General features: G+C 40.9%; 1 protein-coding gene across 3 annotated transcripts in view; it reads right to left on the bottom strand.

The window, feature by feature from the left end:
• Nucleotides 1-19071, bottom strand: part of tp73 (tumor protein p73) — a 130966-nt gene that overhangs the window by 8667 nt on the left and 103228 nt on the right. For 2 of the 3 annotated variants that reach the window (XM_063032887.1, XM_063032889.1), the window contains 7 exons: nucleotides 17669-17855; nucleotides 9950-10065; nucleotides 8334-8443; nucleotides 7192-7334; nucleotides 6542-6630; nucleotides 4165-4289; nucleotides 2695-2837 (listed from right to left, as the gene is read on the bottom strand). In XM_063032887.1, the coding sequence (XP_062888957.1) occupies nucleotides 2695-2837; nucleotides 4165-4289; nucleotides 6542-6630; nucleotides 7192-7334; nucleotides 8334-8443; nucleotides 9950-10065; nucleotides 17669-17855 (913 nt within the window). The remainder of the gene's footprint in view (nucleotides 1-2694; nucleotides 2838-4164; nucleotides 4290-6541; nucleotides 6631-7191; nucleotides 7335-8333; nucleotides 8444-9949; nucleotides 10066-17668; nucleotides 17856-19071) is intronic. The other variant, XM_063032888.1, reaches the window with a different exon arrangement.

Below are 19071 nucleotides of genomic sequence, written 5' to 3'. Positions count from 1 at the left end.
CACCCTACTGGTTCCTCAGAGCACTGGATTAGACCATTGGCAGACACAAGATGCTGGAGAAACTCAGAAGGTCAGGCAGCATCTATGGAATTAAATGAACTGGGCAGGGCTCATGAAGGGTTTTGGCCCAAAGCATTAACTGTTTCTTTATTTCCATAGATGCTGCCTGACCTGCTGAGTTCCTCCAGAATTTTGTATGTGTTACTCTGGATTTCCAGTATCTGCAGAATCTCTTGTGTTAGTAGAAAATTGATGCCTAGATATTGGGTGAAGTAGTGCGGCTTATTTCTGTGTTGAAGATGAAGTTGTGCATTTATAAAACATGATAATAACTACTTTATAAATTTAGAATCACTCTGGGAATTTTACTGGACACTCCACTCTGCAAAGTGCACTTTGCCTGACTGATATGTTTTCATTGTCAGATGTATCATGACAGTATTCTTTGTGCAGCGCTTCAAATTAATTTGTTATCCAAGGATCAACTATCTTCAAGTCACTCCCACAATAATCATGTTTCTATTGCACAGTAGTCTGTCAAAGTTCAGTTCTAACCTTGGGCCCACACCATGTTACTACCAAACACGACACCCAACCATCTCAACCGTATACTAATCTCACTGCCTCAGTCTCTAAACCCCCCGATGCTTCCAAACTCCCCAGATTTCAGCTGCAGCTGCCTGATCCTTAGTTGCACACACCCCAGCACCTACCACCCTCCTACAGTCCCAGCTCTTTGACCATGTCCCCTACTCCAATCATTTGTGACCTGTGTTAGCCATCCGTTCCCTCTACCAGCTCTAACCTTCTGATTGTCACCTCCACAATATCTGTGGGCACACTTGCCTCTAATGGAGTATTACAATTTCTAGTCCAGTATTTTTAATAAAAATACCTAAATATCCTTTGTGAATTAATATTTCAGAGTGATTCTGAAATCCCTGGTGTGCACATGTTAAATGCACCATGCTGAGGAATCACTTTCCCATGTATGAAGGAGGCTGGTAATTTCACAATGCCAGGTCCTAATTGTACACAGAGGGAAAGGCCAAGTTTGGACGGGGACTCCTTCTCTGAATGATTCTCATTCTCCGTGTTTTAAACTTTTCTATATTTTATTATAAAACTACAGAATTAGATAAAACTATAAAATTGTTCTTCTTCTTTTGCTTCTTTCAACCCTCAAACACCTCAGAATGTCAAAGCCTCTGCAGCGGGCTGGAAGTTCAGTATGAAGCTGAATAGGACAGTGAGATTGGTGGCAGTGCCATTTGAAGCACTGGCTAGAGACAAGGATGTGACTGTGACAGGGATACAGAGTTTGTGGAGAGGATTGGGAGGGCCACAGATGAGCATTTCCAGTGGCTTATACAAGGCTGAATTTTAGTGTCGAAACAGATCAAGTGGAGGTAATGCTAGCTACCATTCCCACAGGCTGGCATGTTAATGGGTCCTTAGAGGAAAGAGTAAAACAGGACACTGCTGGTGACGGCTCTGAATGAATGGGAAAGGGTGAAACCAGAAGTAATGTCTTTTATTCCCATCTCCTCAGGGTTGGTCAACAGAATAAATGTGGTAATCACTTCCACACTAGGCAGTGCCACAGTTCATTCTTTATGCAGACAGGACTGAGATTAAGACCAGAAGGGCGGTCAAGAGGCCCATCAGGATGTGGAGAAAATGGAAACCATAAGATCATACAGTGTCATTATCTGGGTCAAAGGATGTAGTGCAATTAAAGAGGACACAGGTAGCATCTTCAGTGGTTTTGTGTGGGTAGAATCAAACATGGGAGACTGGAGGTGGCATTTGAAAGAGAATGCTATCACTCGCTAAGGAAATGGAAATGTCAATTGCCATAGGGCAAAGAACGGAAACCGAGTAAGGAGGTTATCTGTTGCAGAATAAAGAAGTGGTATCAGTCTTCTCGAGGATGGTCTGGAGTACTGACAGTCCAGCAGAGGAAAGTGGTGTTCAATGACATGTGATCAGGTGACAAAGCCAGTGATATGTAACTACATCCACCTTGCGCCAAATGTGCTCTAGTTTGCTACAGTGGACTTGCAGTGAATATGGACACTAGGCACAATAAAATATGTTGGCTGGGATGAGATAAAGTGTCTGAGAAGACTGAAGAATGGACAAACATTGCTCTGAGTGGAAGAGTAAAGGCTTGCAGTTAGTTGGGTGCAATTCTAACTGATCTGGAGAGAGTTTTTACTTCATGTGCAGATGTAGCAGTAGACAGTGCCGAAAGGCAATAGGGTATGTGGAAAAGGAGTGAAATAAGGAATAGGGTGGAGATGATCTCATGGATGATGAAGATAAAGCAGGAGTGCAACTCTGCAAGGACAATGTTATACATGTCACAATTTGCGACATTTCTTACTTTCTCAATTTCCCACACTTCCCAAAAATATTTAGCTTGAATTATTTTATTTCATATTCTTTAAATCTTGCTCTATGATTTGTTTTACACAATAAAGTGAATCAAAACATGAGGACACTAAAAATAAAAATCTAAAAACTGTAACTGCTGGAAACACTGAGGCGGGTTGATGGGTGGATGAACATCGTTGGGTTATGCAGGATAAGTTCTACGAATGAAAGAATGGAAAAGCATACATATTCTATTCTCCAGAAATGCTGATCATTGAAATAATATGCATGGCATATGTGATCATGCTGACTTACCAATATGTCCATGGGTGGCTGAGGTACTTGGGCTGTGCTGGGAGGACTGTCCCACCAGTTGGTTGACAGAGGGCAGTTTGTTCATCATATTGGGTACCTTGTTTGTGGGGGGGATCACTGTACCGTAAGATGAAGACTGCTGCCTGCTCAAAACAAAAGAAGGGTAGGGTAATTTGGAATAGTTTGCAGTATTAGCAAAGAACATAGGCTTCATTCATTTTGCAGGCACAAAAATCTGACTTTTGTTCCATATACACTCAGTAAACTTGTACAAAAGTGAAGGTACAGGGCTGCAGAGAATGGTAAGATCCCAGGTTCAATTTTCATGTTATAACAAACTAGTGAGAGATAAATATAGCAGTTACTAGTCCTAAAGATGATTTATGGTAACTGGAATTACGCTATTCCAATTTGCTGGGTTCACGGCAACTAAACACACTTACTCTCATCCTTAACTGTTAATGACTCAGTCCTCATTTGGCTACATTGCAATTACTGACATGACTGTGGGGCAGTGATTCAGTGAGTAATTATACCCAGTCTCCCATAAACCTGTGAATTATTTGGTTCTGTCTGACAGTTGAGCCTCACACCAAAAATGGATTCTGATGTCTGACCAAAGTTAGCAAGGAGTGTGCTTCCTTCTGTTGGATTTTCTACAGTAAGTGAAAGTGTTTGGTTATGAGAGAGATTTGGGAGTGATAATTAGGGAGGGAAGGAAATTTTAGAAAGGACTCCTGCTGCTCTATACGCAGAATCTGCATGTCCTCCCAGTTACTACATTGGTTTCCTTCAGTATCCTCCCATGGGAATTAGGATTTTAATTAGCCATTTAAATTGCCCTCACCCCACTGTGTAAGTGAATGTTGGAATCTGGGGGTGTTGATGGGAATGTAGGAAGAATAAAATGGGATTGGTGTAGGACTGGTATAAATGGGTGTCTGACGTCAGTGTGACTGGTGTAGGATTGGGTTAAATGGGTTTCTGACGTCAGTGTGGATGGTGTAGGATTGGGTTAAATGGGTTTCTGACGCCAGTGTGGATGGTGTAGGATTGGTATAAATGGGTTTCTGACGTCAGTGTGAATGGTGTAGGATTGGGTTAAATGGGTTTCTGACGCCAGTGTGAATGGTGTAGGATTAGGTTAAATGGGTTTCTGACGCCAGTGTGAATGGTGTAGGATTAGGTTAAATGGGTTTCTGACGTCAGTGTGGATGGTGTAGGATTGGGTTAAATGGGTTTCTGACGCCAGTGTGAATGGTGTAGGATTGGGTTAAATGGGTTTCTGACGTCAGTGTGGATGGTGTAGGATTGGGTTAAGTGGGGTGTGGATGGTGTAGGATTGGTATAAATGGGTGCCTGATGGCAGTGTGAATATGGTTGCTGAAGGCCTGTTTCTTTGCTGCATCGCTCTATAATTCTACAGTACAGTAACAGTCAGCAGAGGTCGTTAGGAGTGTGGGTACTCACTGTCGCTGCAGCAATTGCTGTTGCTGCTGCCGGTAGGAGTCAACAAGCTGCTGGGGTACCAGTTCCATCAGCTCCAGGCTCTCTTTGATCTTCATAAGGATTTCAAAATTCTCTCGGCCTCGCACCTGGGAGAAAATATCAAGACCATCACATATATCACCGCTGCGGTTCTAAGGAAAAGGATCTACCATTAGTCAGACAGCATTTGTAGATTAATCTTTGTCCTCACATTCTTCAGTAGAAAATCACCAGATAAGAAGAGAGAATCTCTTTCCCTTATTAGCCTGAAACTAAGTGTAATACCCACCCTAACTGCATCCAAGGCCAAAATCATTTATCGAGCAGAGTTCAGTAGCATTGAGGGAATTAAATAAAATTGTAGGGGTAATTCATATTATTGAAAGAAAGCTGGAAATGAATAGGCATGTTTCACAATCGTAGCAGTTTTATTCTTTTATAGACTGTAAAACAATATACTAAACATCATCGTGGAACTAAATTATAGGATTTATAATCCTGCCACTAAGTCCCAAAACAGAAAATTTGCAAGGGACACAATATGCATTTTGTATTCCCAAGGTGACAAGTTACATGACTTGCTGAATCCTTCTCTATACATCTGTGATTCTCTAGTTAGAACCTTGGGCTCATTATACAAACAATTTTGATACTGGTGCACTAATTGGCACTTAACCAGTAATCACAGCATGTAAAGCCTTGAGGATAACAGGTCTAGGGACCAGAATTATCAAGCTGTTGCAAAAGGGATGTTCTTCTGAGAATGGGAACAAGGCATTTTGTGGGGTAAAACACAAATCCATTCTATTCCTGACCTGAGAACTGTTTGACGCTGACACTGGAAAGGGAAAAAGTTCCTTTGCTCAATGCATGAGCTTAAATACAAGAGACCCTGAAAAAGGAATTGAAGATCATGATGATGAGTCAACACACCACCTCTGATGTAGGCATAATGCAAATTTTATCCTGCCTACTAATTATGACTGCAGAGTATAGATGTTAACTGCACTGTTGAGTAAATTCTTGGCACGGCATGGGGTTCAAGATGACGTAACACCACTTGAAGTACTATTGATAGGAACATGCATTTTTATCCGGGGGAGATAATTGAGAAACATATTTTGACTTAAGAAAAATACAGTAATTGCACAACATTGAAGAAAATGTGCTTTACATTATTCCAAAACTGAACTGGAAGTCTTGATTAAAAGCAATAGTCTGTGTTCTGGGGACACATTCCCTGAAGAGAATGAACAAGTTAGCCTTGGCAGAAAGTACCACAACTCAGGCCCTGAGGATTTGTTTAGTGTCACAGTAATACTAATTTCACATGCATGGTCAAAACCAGTATCTTCAAATGTTCATCAATAACTACATCATTGCCTCAGAAACTTCTGAATGTGGTACACATTGCAAAACAGTATCTTATGTTGAACTGTCATAGGTCTAACTCACTTTCATACATTTTACACTGTTACAGGCACTTCAGAACTTGTAAGCATTTGTCAGCTATTCAACTATAGCTGCCACATCACCTTAACATGATTTGCTGGAAGTCAGAGGGCAAAGATCAGGAGGTACTAGGTCCCTGAAGGCTTATCTGCTTCCGTGTAATGAAAGGAAAAACTTGACATTGAATGATTTAAGTGCCGGGCTGTATCAATGTGGTGGGGTCCCAGGCCCAGGAGTGTATTGAAGCGGCAGGGCCTGGTTCCGAAGGTGAGGAATGACCTGAAATTTGGGCGATTTAAGTGCCAGGCCAAATTGAAAAGGTCAGGGTGTCAGATCTGGAGGCAAGGGACAGGCCAGTTCAGCTTGCTGCTCCGTGAGGATTACCTGTCCCTGCGCTGGTCTGAGGCAAATGGGCTTCTGAATCGGCTACAGCGATTCATGGCTGGCTTCATGGCTGTGGACTTTCTTTCATGAACTTCAGTTCTGAATGTTATTTGCTTACTTTTATTGTTTGCACGATTTGTGTTTCTTTTCTGAACATCAGGGTTTTGACGCTGTTTTTTAAAATGGGTTCTATTGGTTTTCTTTGTTTTATGGCTGCTTGTAAGGAGATGAATTTCAAAGTTGTATATAGTATACATGCTTTGATAATATATGTACTTTGAATTTTCCTTGCCTGTGCATGAAGTAAAGGCCATTCTGATGATGCAGTTGCTATATTCCACAAAGCAAATTAAGTCCTGCTTAGGAAATCCTCTCTTTGTGTAATTCTACTGCCATTAGAAATGATATTGACTTGGTAGTATTGTAAAGGGAAGCAGAGAAAATCAAGGAGAAAAGAATGTTTTGGAGGAAGCAAAATAGCACTCAGAAATTAGATGGCTAGAGGAATGATGGAAATACTCACTGGTACATAGAAGAACTCCTCATCTCCATGTCTCCTTTTTTTAATGCCTGCACTGGGTCCCTGTGCTGCTTGTGGTGTCTGTTTGAAGGCTGAAACACAAAAGTCAATTCTCATAACTCCAACCTTTCTTAAACTAAGTAATTTCAAACTCCATTGATTACACATGGCCTATATGTCCAATAATCAAGCTTTGTTGATTTACATTCCACAATAAGTTGAAATAATGTACCTTGCTGACAGTATTCTGTATGAGATTATCATATTATAATGATATAGTAATATACAAAATGTGTGCTTCAGCTTATGAATATCAAAGAGCCACAAATTCCCACCTCTGACCTTAAGTACCCCTCAGTACGCAGAAATAAAATGCAAATAAATAAAATAAAACTCCTAGTCTGGTCGGTGTGAAACTGGCAAAGATCTGACAGCAGAACCAGGCTCTCTGCCAATACGAGAGAGATCCATTAAGGATAAAAACAGACAGTAATATCTGGAGATACCAAACTACTAAATATAATTTATTTGATCACAACACTACAATCATGCATCACACCCACCACCACGACTCAGTCTGGTTAATGACCGTCCACCTATCCCCACACATCCCCAAGCAACTAGCTCATCTGTGCCCAGACCGGCAAACTTACTGCGTTTGTTACCATTTCCGTTTTTTGCTGCACTCTCATTGATGGCTTGCTGCTCACGGTAATGATCCTCATCCGCTTTCCGATCCCTTCCCGGGCAGGCACAGATTCGACCCTCAAACGACCGACGTCCAAGAACCTGACCACTGAGGGAGAAACCAGGAGTGGTCCACTCAGTGTGTGATTTTCTTCATCATGAGCCCCTGGAGACTCCCAAGTCTTTATTGTAGATAAATTTTTCAATGCATTCCACAAAGAAGAAATAGCACTGTATCTTTGGGCAGGTAAGTAAAAGCCCGGTTAAAGAGGTGGGGTTGACAGCATGTTAATTATGGATAGGTAGATGGACAAATTTCTAGAGGGAGTTCATAAGTTTGAGGGAAGGGCAGCTGAAAGTGAATAAAGGATGGGACCTGAACAGGAAGGGCAAACAGAGGGACTTACGGGCTTGGAAGGGGCTTTATCTCGAGAGGTGACTCAGACAATAATAAGCAATGTCACAGAAGAATTTGAGGATAAAAGAAGTTTAAAAATAATCCTTTGGCATAGTGAATATAAGCAAAGATAAGAATGACAATATGATGTGATGTAACGTAGAATGGAACAGGAGAGACTGGAATTGCCCACCATTGAGAACATCTACCATAAACGCTGTCTGGGCAGGGCCAAAAGCATTATCAAGAATGCATCTCACCATAACCATGGACTTTTTACTCTCCTCCCATCCGGTAGGCGCTATAGGAGCCTCCACTCCCACACCAGCAGGCACAGGAAGAGCTTCTTCCCTGAGGCTGTGACCCTGCTGAACCTCACATCACAGCGCTAAGCAATATTGCACCCATATTGTACTGTCTCAGTACTTTTATATTTGTGTGCTGTAGCACTTACTTTTTATTCACAGTTTTTTTGTAAATAACACTATTCTTTGCATTTCTGGTCAGATGCTAAATGCATTTCATTGGCTTTGTATCTGTATTTGGCACAATGACAATAAAGTTGAATCTAAATCTAAATCTAAATCTAAAAAATGACTTTGAAATATGGACAGATTTAACTCACTGTTGTGGTCATTTTTCGGTCTGCACAGTTTTATATCCTGAGTAGTTAATACATTGGAATTGGACTGTAAAGCAATGGATACTCACTCTCTTGTTTCCAAGGTAATGATAATGAGGATAGGTCTTCGATTCATTCCACCCACACAGCTGCTATTACACATGAAGTTGTAGAGAATTGTAGTGAACTCAGTTCCAACCTGCACAGACCAGAGGAATCATCAATCAATCACCAGTACACAACCAATGCTAATCAATAATCAGCATCATAATGAAAGCATCTTCAATGAAAATAGGAATAGTCATCCTTAACCCTAAGGGACTGCCTAAGAAAGCTTGATGTCACTTACTAAATTTAATTTGTTCTCTTGTCTAAGTCTCATGGGTATTCTTCATTACTACTTTTTTCCACAAGAGTTTCTCAATTTTACAAAGGGTAACATTACAGAATTTAAAAAAAAATTTCCTCCTTTCAGCTGCTTCTTCACAGTGTGTGTGTTGCTACAATCCTTACTTTGAACTGTTATCCAGTATACTACTCCATAATATTTAGCAATACTGACAAGCACCAAACATGCTATTTATAACTAAAATATAGTATACCACCTATTGTTGAATGTTGACAATTTGCTTATTAACTTTTTTTTCTAAAACTAAGTGATGATTGGTTAACGCAAACAACAGGAATTCTGCAGATGCTGGAAATTCAAGCAACACACATCAAAGTTGCTGGTGAACGCAGCAGGCCAGGCAGCATCTCTAGGAAGAGGTGCAGTCCTAGAGACCTCTTCCTAGAGATGCTGCCTGGCGTGCTGCGTTCACCAGCAACTTTGATGTGTGTTGATTGGTTAAATAGGCTTTTAAGATTCCAGCAATAATCATTTCATACTTGCCACTAGGTGTCAGTATAACATCAAATGACCGCTGAGGGACGCACTGAAACTCGGTGCAGCCACCGCAAGGGCCCGGTGGGGAAGGACCACAGTATAGGTTTCTCCACCCGGGGGAGTGGGAGGGGTCGGGGGGCGGGGAGTATACCCCTCAACAATGATATGGTAAGCTGATCTTCTGGAGTGCCACGTGGGTGGCTATAAATACAGATATGAACTGACTATAATGGAAACGTATGTAAAGGATGAAAAGTTATTGAATGGTTTATTGTATATATTTATTTTTGAATAAAGTATATTTTGAAATAAAAAAAAATTAAAAGTCCATCATTTGATGTAATTTTTGTGCATAAAATGTGGCTGAATAATCAAGAAACCAGCTCATAATTTAAACCATAAAAGTAAAAACATAAGTAAAACATAATTTTACTTATGTTAAACATGTCTGCAATATTGTGTCTTACCTTACCATGATTTCCCTTTATATTGTTGACTGAACTTGTCCAATTAGTAAACTGCAAACAGAATGCTTAGCAGAAAGAAAAACCGGTTGACCTGGTCCATCTATATGATCTGTTTAGATTATTCATTCGAAGTTTTAAATCAATCATGGTCCATTACCCTGTTTCATGGGTTCGCAGTATCTGACAACAACTTAGATTATGCAATGAACTCAGTTGAACTTACTCTCTACTTGATCACACGATGCAAAAAATGACATTTCAGTCTCAAAGTGTAAATGAATGATTTAGTTTGGTGCTACTTGCTTGGAGGTAAACTCAAGAATTAAAGACATGTGTAGAGACTGCAACGTACCTGTGGGGGTTCGAATGGTACCATGACACTCTGCCGCCCGGTGACAGCATCATCGACATACTGAGCAAGGTTGTTTCCTTCCACCCTGATCAGGTGACTGGCTGGAGCAGACTGGCCTGCAAGGACAGCAGTGACAAACAGGCTACAAAATGTGACCAGGAAAGCGCTGACTAATGAGAGTACAGTGAATATTCACTCAGAAAGAAGGACCCTACATGAGTATATATCCTAGACAATTAGGAATAAGAACAATTTGTTTCTTGAACCAACCTGCACTACCCTCAGTATGTCAACGCTATGACCATATAATCATATAACCATATAATCACTGATTCGCCACCCTCTGACTAAAGAAATTCCTCTTTATCTCCATTCTAAAAGGATGTCCTTCTATTCTGAGTCTATTCTCAGACTCCCCCACCATAGGATATATCCTCTCCATATCCACTCTGTCTAGGCCTTTCAACATTTGATAGGTTTCATTGAAATTCCCCCCTCATTCTTACAAATTCCAGTGAGTAAAGGCCCAGAGCCATCAAACGCTCCTCATAAAGATAACCCTTTCATTCCCGGAATCATCATCGTGAGCCTCTACTGGACTCTCCCCAAAATCAGCATATCCTTTCTTAAATAAGGGGCCCAAAACTGCTAATAATGTTCCAAGCAAGGCCTCTCAAATACCTTGTAAAGTCTCAGCATTATATCCTCGCTTTTATATTCTAGTTCTCTTGAATTGAATGCTAACATTGTATTCGCCTTCCTCAACACTGACTCAACCTGAAAGTTAATCATTAGGGAATCCTTTATGAGATCGCCCAAGTTCCTTTGCATCTTGGACTTTTAAAATTTTCTCCCTGTCTAGGAAATAGACTATGCTTTCATTCCTCCTAACGAAGTGCATGACCATACACTTCCCAACACTGTATTCCGTTTGCCACTTCTTTGCCCATTCTTCTAATCTGTCCATGTCCTTCTGTAGCCTCCCTGCTTCCTCAGGATTACCTGCCCCTCCACCTGTCTTCATATCGTCCACAAACTTGGCCACAAAGCCATCAATTCATTCACCTAAATCACTGACATATAATGTAAAAAGCAGTCCCAACACCGACCCCTGCGGAACACCACTAGTTACCGGCAGCCATTCAGAAAAGCTCCCTTTATTCCCAATCCTTGCCTCCTGCCAATCACCCAATGGTCTATCCCTGCTAGTATCTTTCCTGTATTATTATGGGCTCTTAACTTGTTAAGCACCTTGTCAAAAACCTTCTGAAAATCCAAGTAAATAACATCCACCAATTCTTCGTTGTTTATCCTGCTTGTTCTTTCCTCAAAGAATTCCAACAGATTTGTCAGGCAAGATTATCTCTGAAGGAAACCATGCTGAGTTTATCATGTGCCTCCAAGTACCCCAAAACCACATCCTTTACAATCGACTCCAACATCTTCCCAACCACTGAAGTCAGGCTAACTGGCCTATATTTTCCTTTCTTCTACTTCATAGCCTTCTTGAAGAGTGGAGTGACATTTGCAATTTTCCAGCCCAATGGAACCATGCCAGAATTTAGTAAGATCATTACTAATGCCTCCACAATCCCTTCAGCTACCTTTTTCAGAACACTGGGGTGTAGTCCACCTGGTCCAGGTGACTTAGCTACCTTTTAGTTTTCCAAGCACCTTCTCCCTAGTAATAGCAATTGCACTCACTTCAGTCCACTGATACTCTTGAACCTCCAGCATACTGTGAGTGACTTCCATAGTGAAGACTGTTTTAAATTTTGTTCTAATTCTGTTCTTTCTTGCATAATATTGTATTATTTATGTTTTTCTTGTAAACGTTGTCTCTAATGCTAAGTGCCTGTGATGCTGCTGTTCATTGCACCTGTGCATACATGTACTTGTGGATCACTGGGCACTTGAATCACCCCAGCCACAATGGTACCGCAGCATAAACGCCAGGACCAACAAGCTCTGGGACAGCTTCTTCCACCAGGCCATCAGACTGATGAACTCATACTGATTTGAGTGGGATTCTATGTTACATTGACTGTTCTATTTATTATAAATTATTATAAATTACAATGAAAGCAGATTGCACATTTAGACAGAGACGTAACAAAAGATTTTTACTCCTCATGTATGTGAAGGATATAAGAAATAAAGTCAATTCAATTCAATTGTGCAGATGACAATAAACTTGACTTAGATACTGACTAATTTACGCCATTTCAATATTTATTTATTTATTTATTTTCTTTAAAGATATAGTGCGGTATAAGCCTTTCTGGCCCAACAAACCGCAGCACCCAGCAAACTCACTTATTTAACTACAGCATAATCACAGGACAATTTATAATGACCAATTAATCTACTAGCTGGTACATCTTTGGAATGTGGGAGGAAACCTATGCGTTCATGGGGAGGACATACATACTCCTTACAGGTGGCACCAGAATTGAACTCTGAACTCTGATGCCCTGGGCTGTAATAGCATCGTGCTAGCCGCAATGTTACCATGGAGCCCCATCTATTTCTAACAAAATATGAATAAATAAAGTATCGACAATACTAAACCATATAACCATATAACAATTACAGCACAGAAACAGGCCATTTCGGCCCTTCTAGTCCTTGCCGAACTCTTACTCTCACCTAGTCTCACCGACCTGCACTCGGCCCATAACCCTCCTTTCCTTTCCTGTCCATATATCTATCCAATTTAACTTTAAACGACAACATCGAACCTGCCTCAACCACTTCTGCTGGAAGCTTGTTCCACACAGCTACCACTCTCTGAGTAAAGAAGTTCCCCCTCATGTTACCCCTAAACTTTTGTCCTTTAACTCTCAACTCATGTCCTCTTGTTTGAATCTCCCCCATTCTCAATGGAAAAAGCCTATCCATGTCAACTCTATCTATCCCTCTCATAATTTTAAATATCTCTATCAAGTCCCCCCTCAACCTTCTATACTCCAGAGAATAAAGACCTAACTTGTTCAACCTTTCTCTGTAACTTAGGAGATGAAACCCAGGCAACATTTTAGTAAATCTCCTCTGTACTCTCTCAGTTTTATTGACATCTTTCCTATAATTCGGTGACCAGAACTGTACACAATACTCCAAATTTGGCCTTACCAATGCCTTGTACAATTTCAGCATTACATCCCAACTCCTATACTCAATGCTCTGATTAATAAAGGCCAGCATACCAAAAGCTTTCTTCACCACCCTATCCACATGAGATTCCACCTTCAGGGAACTGTGCACCATTATTCCTAGATCCCTTTGTTCTACAGCATTCTTCAATGCCCTACCATTTACCATGTATGTCCTATTTTGATTAGTCCTACCAAAATGTAGCACCTCACATTTTTCAGCATTAAACTCCAACTGCCATATTTCAGCCCACTCTTCTAACTGGCCTAAATCTCTCTGCAAGCTTTGAAAACCTGCTTCATTATCCATAATGTCACCTATCTTAGTATCATCTGCATACTTACTAATCCAATTTACCACCCCATCATCCAGATCATTAATATATATGACAAACAACATTGGACCCAGTACAGATCTCTGAGGCACACTGCTACACACCGTCCTCCAATCTGACAAACAGTTATCCACCACTACTCTCTGGCGTCTCCCATCCAGCCACTGCTGAATCCATTTTACTACTTCCATATTAATGCCTAACAATTGAACCTTCCTAACTAACCTTCCGTGTGGAACCTTGTCAAAGGCCTTACTGAAGTCTATATAGACAATATCCACCGCTTTACCTTCGTCAACTTTCCTAGTAACCTCATTAAAAAATTCAATAAGATTTGTCAAACATGACCTTCCACCCACAAATCCATGTTGACTGTTCCTAATCAGACCCTGTCTATCCAGATAATTATATATACCATCTCTAAAAATACTTTCCATCAATTTACCCACCACTGATGTCAAACTCACAGGCCGATAATTGCTAGGTTTACTCTTAGAACCCTTTCTAAACAATGGAACCTCTGGTACCATCCCCGTTTCTGACATTTGAAATACTTCTGTCAGAGCCTCTGCTATTTCCACACTAACTTCCCTCAAGGTCCCAGGGAATATCTTGTCCGGACCCGGAGACTTATCCACTTTTATATTCCTTAAAAGCACCAGTACTTCCTCTTTTTAATCATCATACTTTCCATAACTACCCTTCTTGTTTCCTTTACCTTACACAATTCGTTATCCTTCTCCTTAGTGAATACTGAAGAAAAGAAATTGTTCAAAATCTCCCCCATCTCTTTTGGCTCCGCACATAGCCGTCCACTCTGATTCTCTAAGGGACCAATTTTATCCCTCACTATCCTTTTGCTATTAATATAACTGTAGAAACCCTTTGGATTTATTTTCACCTTATTTGCTAAAGCAGCCTCGTATCTTCTTTTAGCTTTTCTAATTTCTGTCTTAAGATTCTTTTTACATTCTTTATATTCCTTGAGCACCTCATTAACTCCAAGCTGCCTATATTTATTGTAGATCCCTCTCTTTTTCCGAACCAAGTTTCCTATATCCCTTGAAAACCATGGCTCTCTCAAACTTCTAACCTTTCCTTTCAACCTAACAGGAACATAAAGATCCTGTACCCTCAAAATTTCTCTATTACATCCTTCCCATAAAACAAATTGTCCCAATTCACTCTTTCTAAATCCTTTCACATCTCCTCAAAGTTAGCCTTTCTCCAATCATAAATCTCAACCCTGGGTCTAGTCCTATCCTTCTCCATAATTGTATTGAAACTAATGGTATTGTGATCACAGGACCCAAGGTGCTCCCCAACACATACTTTCGTCACCTGCCCTATCTCATTCCCTAACAGGAGATCCAACACTGTTCCTTCTCTAGTTGGTACCTCTATGTATTGCTGCAAAAAACTATCTTGCACACATTTGACAAACTCCAAACCATCCAGCCCTTTTACAGAATGGGCTTCCCAGTCTATGTGTGGAAAATTAAAATCTCCCACACTCACAACCTTGTGCTTACTACAAATATCTGCTATCTCTTTACAAATTTGCTCCTCCAGTTCTCGTTCCCCATTAGGTGATCTATAATACACCCCTATAAGCATCACTACGCCTCTCCTATTCCTCAGATCCACCCAAATAGCCTCCCTGGACAAGTCCACTAATCTATCCTGCCAGAGCACTGCTGACTCTCCACCTCTTACTCTCTGTTTATCCTTAATGGAGCAAACAACTTTGTTATCTTTTTCTTCCTTGTCCCCTACATCTTTGGTCTCAGTGCTCCTGATCTCTGTCCCCTGCCTATCCTCCCTCACACACTGTCTACTAGCTTTCTCTATTTGTGAACTAACCTCCTCTCTCTGAGTCTCTTTAATTTGATTCCCACCCCCAACCATTCTAGCTTAAAGTCACCTCAGCAGCCCTTGCAATTCTCCCCGCCAGGATATTGGTCCCCCTAGGATTCAAGTGTAACCCGTCCTTTTTGTACTAACCAAGATAATATTTCCCCTTCTCTCTTCATGTTGGAATACAAAGCTATAAATGCACTATGGCCTTCTCTGTCCCACCCACAGCAATTCTGTGTGCATGTCTCTTGACAGATATTGATGGCGGGTTGTCCACAGACAAACCTTTGTGTGCTCCTATCTTCATGGATTACAACCATAGTGTGACCCTGGTTTATTTTTTCCTTCACCAGTCCAAAAATACAGAGATCAATTGGCATGCTGCCTAGCAAAATCAGGGCAGATTGCAGATGAAACTAACAACCTTTCTCACCTGTCTTGCACTGGTACTGTATTATCATATCTAGGGAATCCCAGTAAGTTTGTTAGGAAAACAGGGCCTGACATCAGGATGATTAATTTTCACCAATGCTTGCATTATTGCAATGTGTGTGATCAGAAGGGACAAAGGATCAGAACTACAATAACCACAGATTAAATGCAGCAAGAAGCTTTCAACTGAAAATATTTTAACATTGTGCTTGCAAGTAGATCTTACCAACCTTGGTAAACACTGGTGGTACAATGAGCTGTGCTACGGCTGCTTACAAAGCTTACACAACCTGTCTGGCAGATATAATACAGATGGTAATCGTAACAAAAGCCTTATCTGCAGGTGACTGATAGGAAGAGTATGATAAACGTTTAGTTTGCAGACACAGCCGGCTGCAACTTTCCTTCAGAGTGTAGATGTAAACGACAAATTACTGTTCTTCAGCAAAGGCTTCCCATTGCACAAAAAACTGACTGGATCATTTTTGCAAAAGCTGAATTGTAAAGCCTCAGCAATTGTTTCATGTCCATTTATGGATGTAGTGCAATTGAACCACTTTGTCATATTTAATCCTGAAGATAGGGGGTCACATGTACAACCCCATGTATGCTGAGTTACCTGTGCTGCCGGGGTGAACACACCCAAGTATTGTCCAACAGCTCAGTTAGGAGAATCAGAGGGAGAGTCATATCCAGGTTACATCACTGATCAATTTGCTTTCTTGTCTGACTGACCCCCTAAGCAGAGGAAGCGGAGGAAATCTGGGCAAAGACAAAGAAAGAAGCTGGGGAGAAAAATTCCCAATTCCTGATTTTTCAGCTCAGCCCCTTATCCCAACAATTTTAAAGTTAGTTTTGTTTTGATTTCTTTTTAGCCAAGTGACAAGAAGTTTAGATAGTTAAATATAAATTTGGTTTGGATAGAATAGAGGGAAACTTTGCATGTGAACAGGGAAATGTATCGCACACAAGGGAGCTGATATGAGTCAAGGGTTTATTTGTAGTAATAGGAGGGCCTGGATGTTGTGTAATGGATATACCATCTTTTGGAGGGTAGGATAAAAGAGCTGAAGGGGGCTAATAATTGAGTGTAGAGAATGGGTTACAGCTTCCAGTTAATATGGAGCAGCCAATCCTCATTAGAATGCCAAATAGAGGATAAAAAGTAAGCAACAAATAAATAAAGCACGTTAATATTCTTAGTCAGCATTCTTTTCTACAATTGTTATTCCTCTCCGTGCCTTGTGGTGCATTGGGCGGCAACCTTTAGCACTTTTGTCTGGTTCTTACAAGGTCAAGTTGCTAGCTCGGTGCTCAACTCTAACCCCTAGCCTCAAGCAAGTTTTAATCCAAGGCAAGTTCTACTCCATTTAATTTTTACATTCCCAAGAATTACTCACTCCAGAGATGGTGGGCTACAACTTGACTTAGTGAAAGGCCGGGGGCTGTGTTCATTGGAGATGGGGGTGCCTACCACTGGCAGTAAATTTGTGGAACTCAGTCTTGGTTGGTGGTATGGTATGGCCCATCATTTCATTTGGACATGCAGCTAACACTCTTAAGGAATTAGCCTCTATATTTTTCAGGCAAAGGTGGCTGAATGAAAGAATTAGGCTCTTCCGATGACTGGATAAGTAAGAACACAAAATTAAAGAAGAAAGCTAAACTCAGTGATGCTGTGCATCTATAACACGCAGAGCTACAACCTATTTCCTTTCTAGGCACGGCTCTCCAATTGAGTGTAGGATCATTCATTTCTGTGCCATTAGGAAGGAAAGATAGGAAGAAAAATTGTATTGTTACTATGGCACTTAAGGTACAAAAAGGAAATTCTATCTGCCACACCTCCAACACGACCTATACTTCAAAATCTTGTTGCTGAAGAGTACTGAAAAGGCACAAGGAGACAGAAATCGCACTGTATTTCAGAGACATCCACTCACCATCATTGAAGTCTCTGCCAAGTTCATGATTGGGGCAACGTTTCACCACTTCAGTCACATGTTCAGCCTTTTTGTAAACTGGCATTGCACGCACTACACTGCCCGGAGGTGGTGGCGAAGCCAGTTTCACTTGGATGGGACATGTCTTTGCAATTTGACAGTAAAGTTTCTTCAGCAGTGGTGAATACTATAAAAAGAAATAACACATAGTCATTAAAAAATACATGAACTTCATCATGCCTCACTTGTCATTCTTCCACAGTGATTTCACAAAGTTATCAGATGGAGTTGGATAATCCCACATTTAATTCTATACACATTTTATAAATATCCACATAGTGCTATGGTGCATGAATTAAATAGGTAAATTTACTGGATTTTTTTTATAATGGAGATACAATGTGGAGTAGACCCTTCTGGCCCTTTGAGACGTGCCACCCAGGCTAGTTTAATCCTAGCCTAATCACGGGATCATTTACAATGACCAACTAACTTACCAACCGGTATGTCTTTGGACCGTGGGAGGAAACCAGAGCACCTGGAGGAAACCCACACGACCACTGGGAGAATGTACAAACTCCTTAAAGGCAGTGGTGGGAATTGAACCCAGGTCAGCTGTATTGATAATCATTACGCTACGGTGCCACCCTAAACTGAGAAGTAGTGAAATAAACTGATCAGTGCTTGGAGTTCCTCTACAATACAGTGTAAGAAACTGGGAAAGGGCTGTTTTTATTGTAAAGAACTCAACATCATAGATAATGCAACTTGTAAACAATTAACACAGCTGGAGATATCAAAGGTTTATTTATTACCAAAGTATGTATCCATATACAACTCTGAGATTCATCTTCTCCAGATAGCCATGAAGCAAAGAAAAACCATGAAAGTCATTCTGAGAGGAACATCAAACCCACTCATCCCCTGCACAAAAAAGAACGGCAGCCTGATCATCAACCCCTCCCCCCCAAACCCTTATGTCACGCACAAAAAAACTAAAACAGAACAAGAACATCAACTCCAAATTCCCTCCACCCCTCGCACAAAATGCAACAAGAACATCAACTCCCAACCCCTCCCCCACACAAAAAAACCAACAGAACGCAACAAGAACATCAACCCCAAAATCCCTTCCCCTCGCACAACAAAATGGAAAGGAACGGGCAAAAACACAGAATATTGAAACCATAAGTCTGAGAAAGTCCACAGTCCATAAATGCAATGATTCAATCAATAAACACAGAACCACGGTAACGATCTCCGACAACATCAAAAGAGAGAGACACCACATGAAGGCAGGGGTCAGCCTGCCTGCCATACAGCGATAGGCCGCTCACAGACTCCTTCTCCGGCAGCAGAGGGATATCACTGGTAAACTTATCTTTTTGTTCTACCACATTGAA

The sequence above is a fragment of the Mobula hypostoma genome, chromosome 25 (genome assembly GCF_963921235.1).
Source record: "Mobula hypostoma chromosome 25, sMobHyp1.1, whole genome shotgun sequence".
Lineage (NCBI taxonomy): Eukaryota > Metazoa > Chordata > Chondrichthyes > Myliobatiformes > Myliobatidae > Mobula > Mobula hypostoma.
The sequence above is the reverse complement of the archived record's forward strand: the minus strand, read 5'-3'. Positions and strand labels throughout refer to the sequence as shown.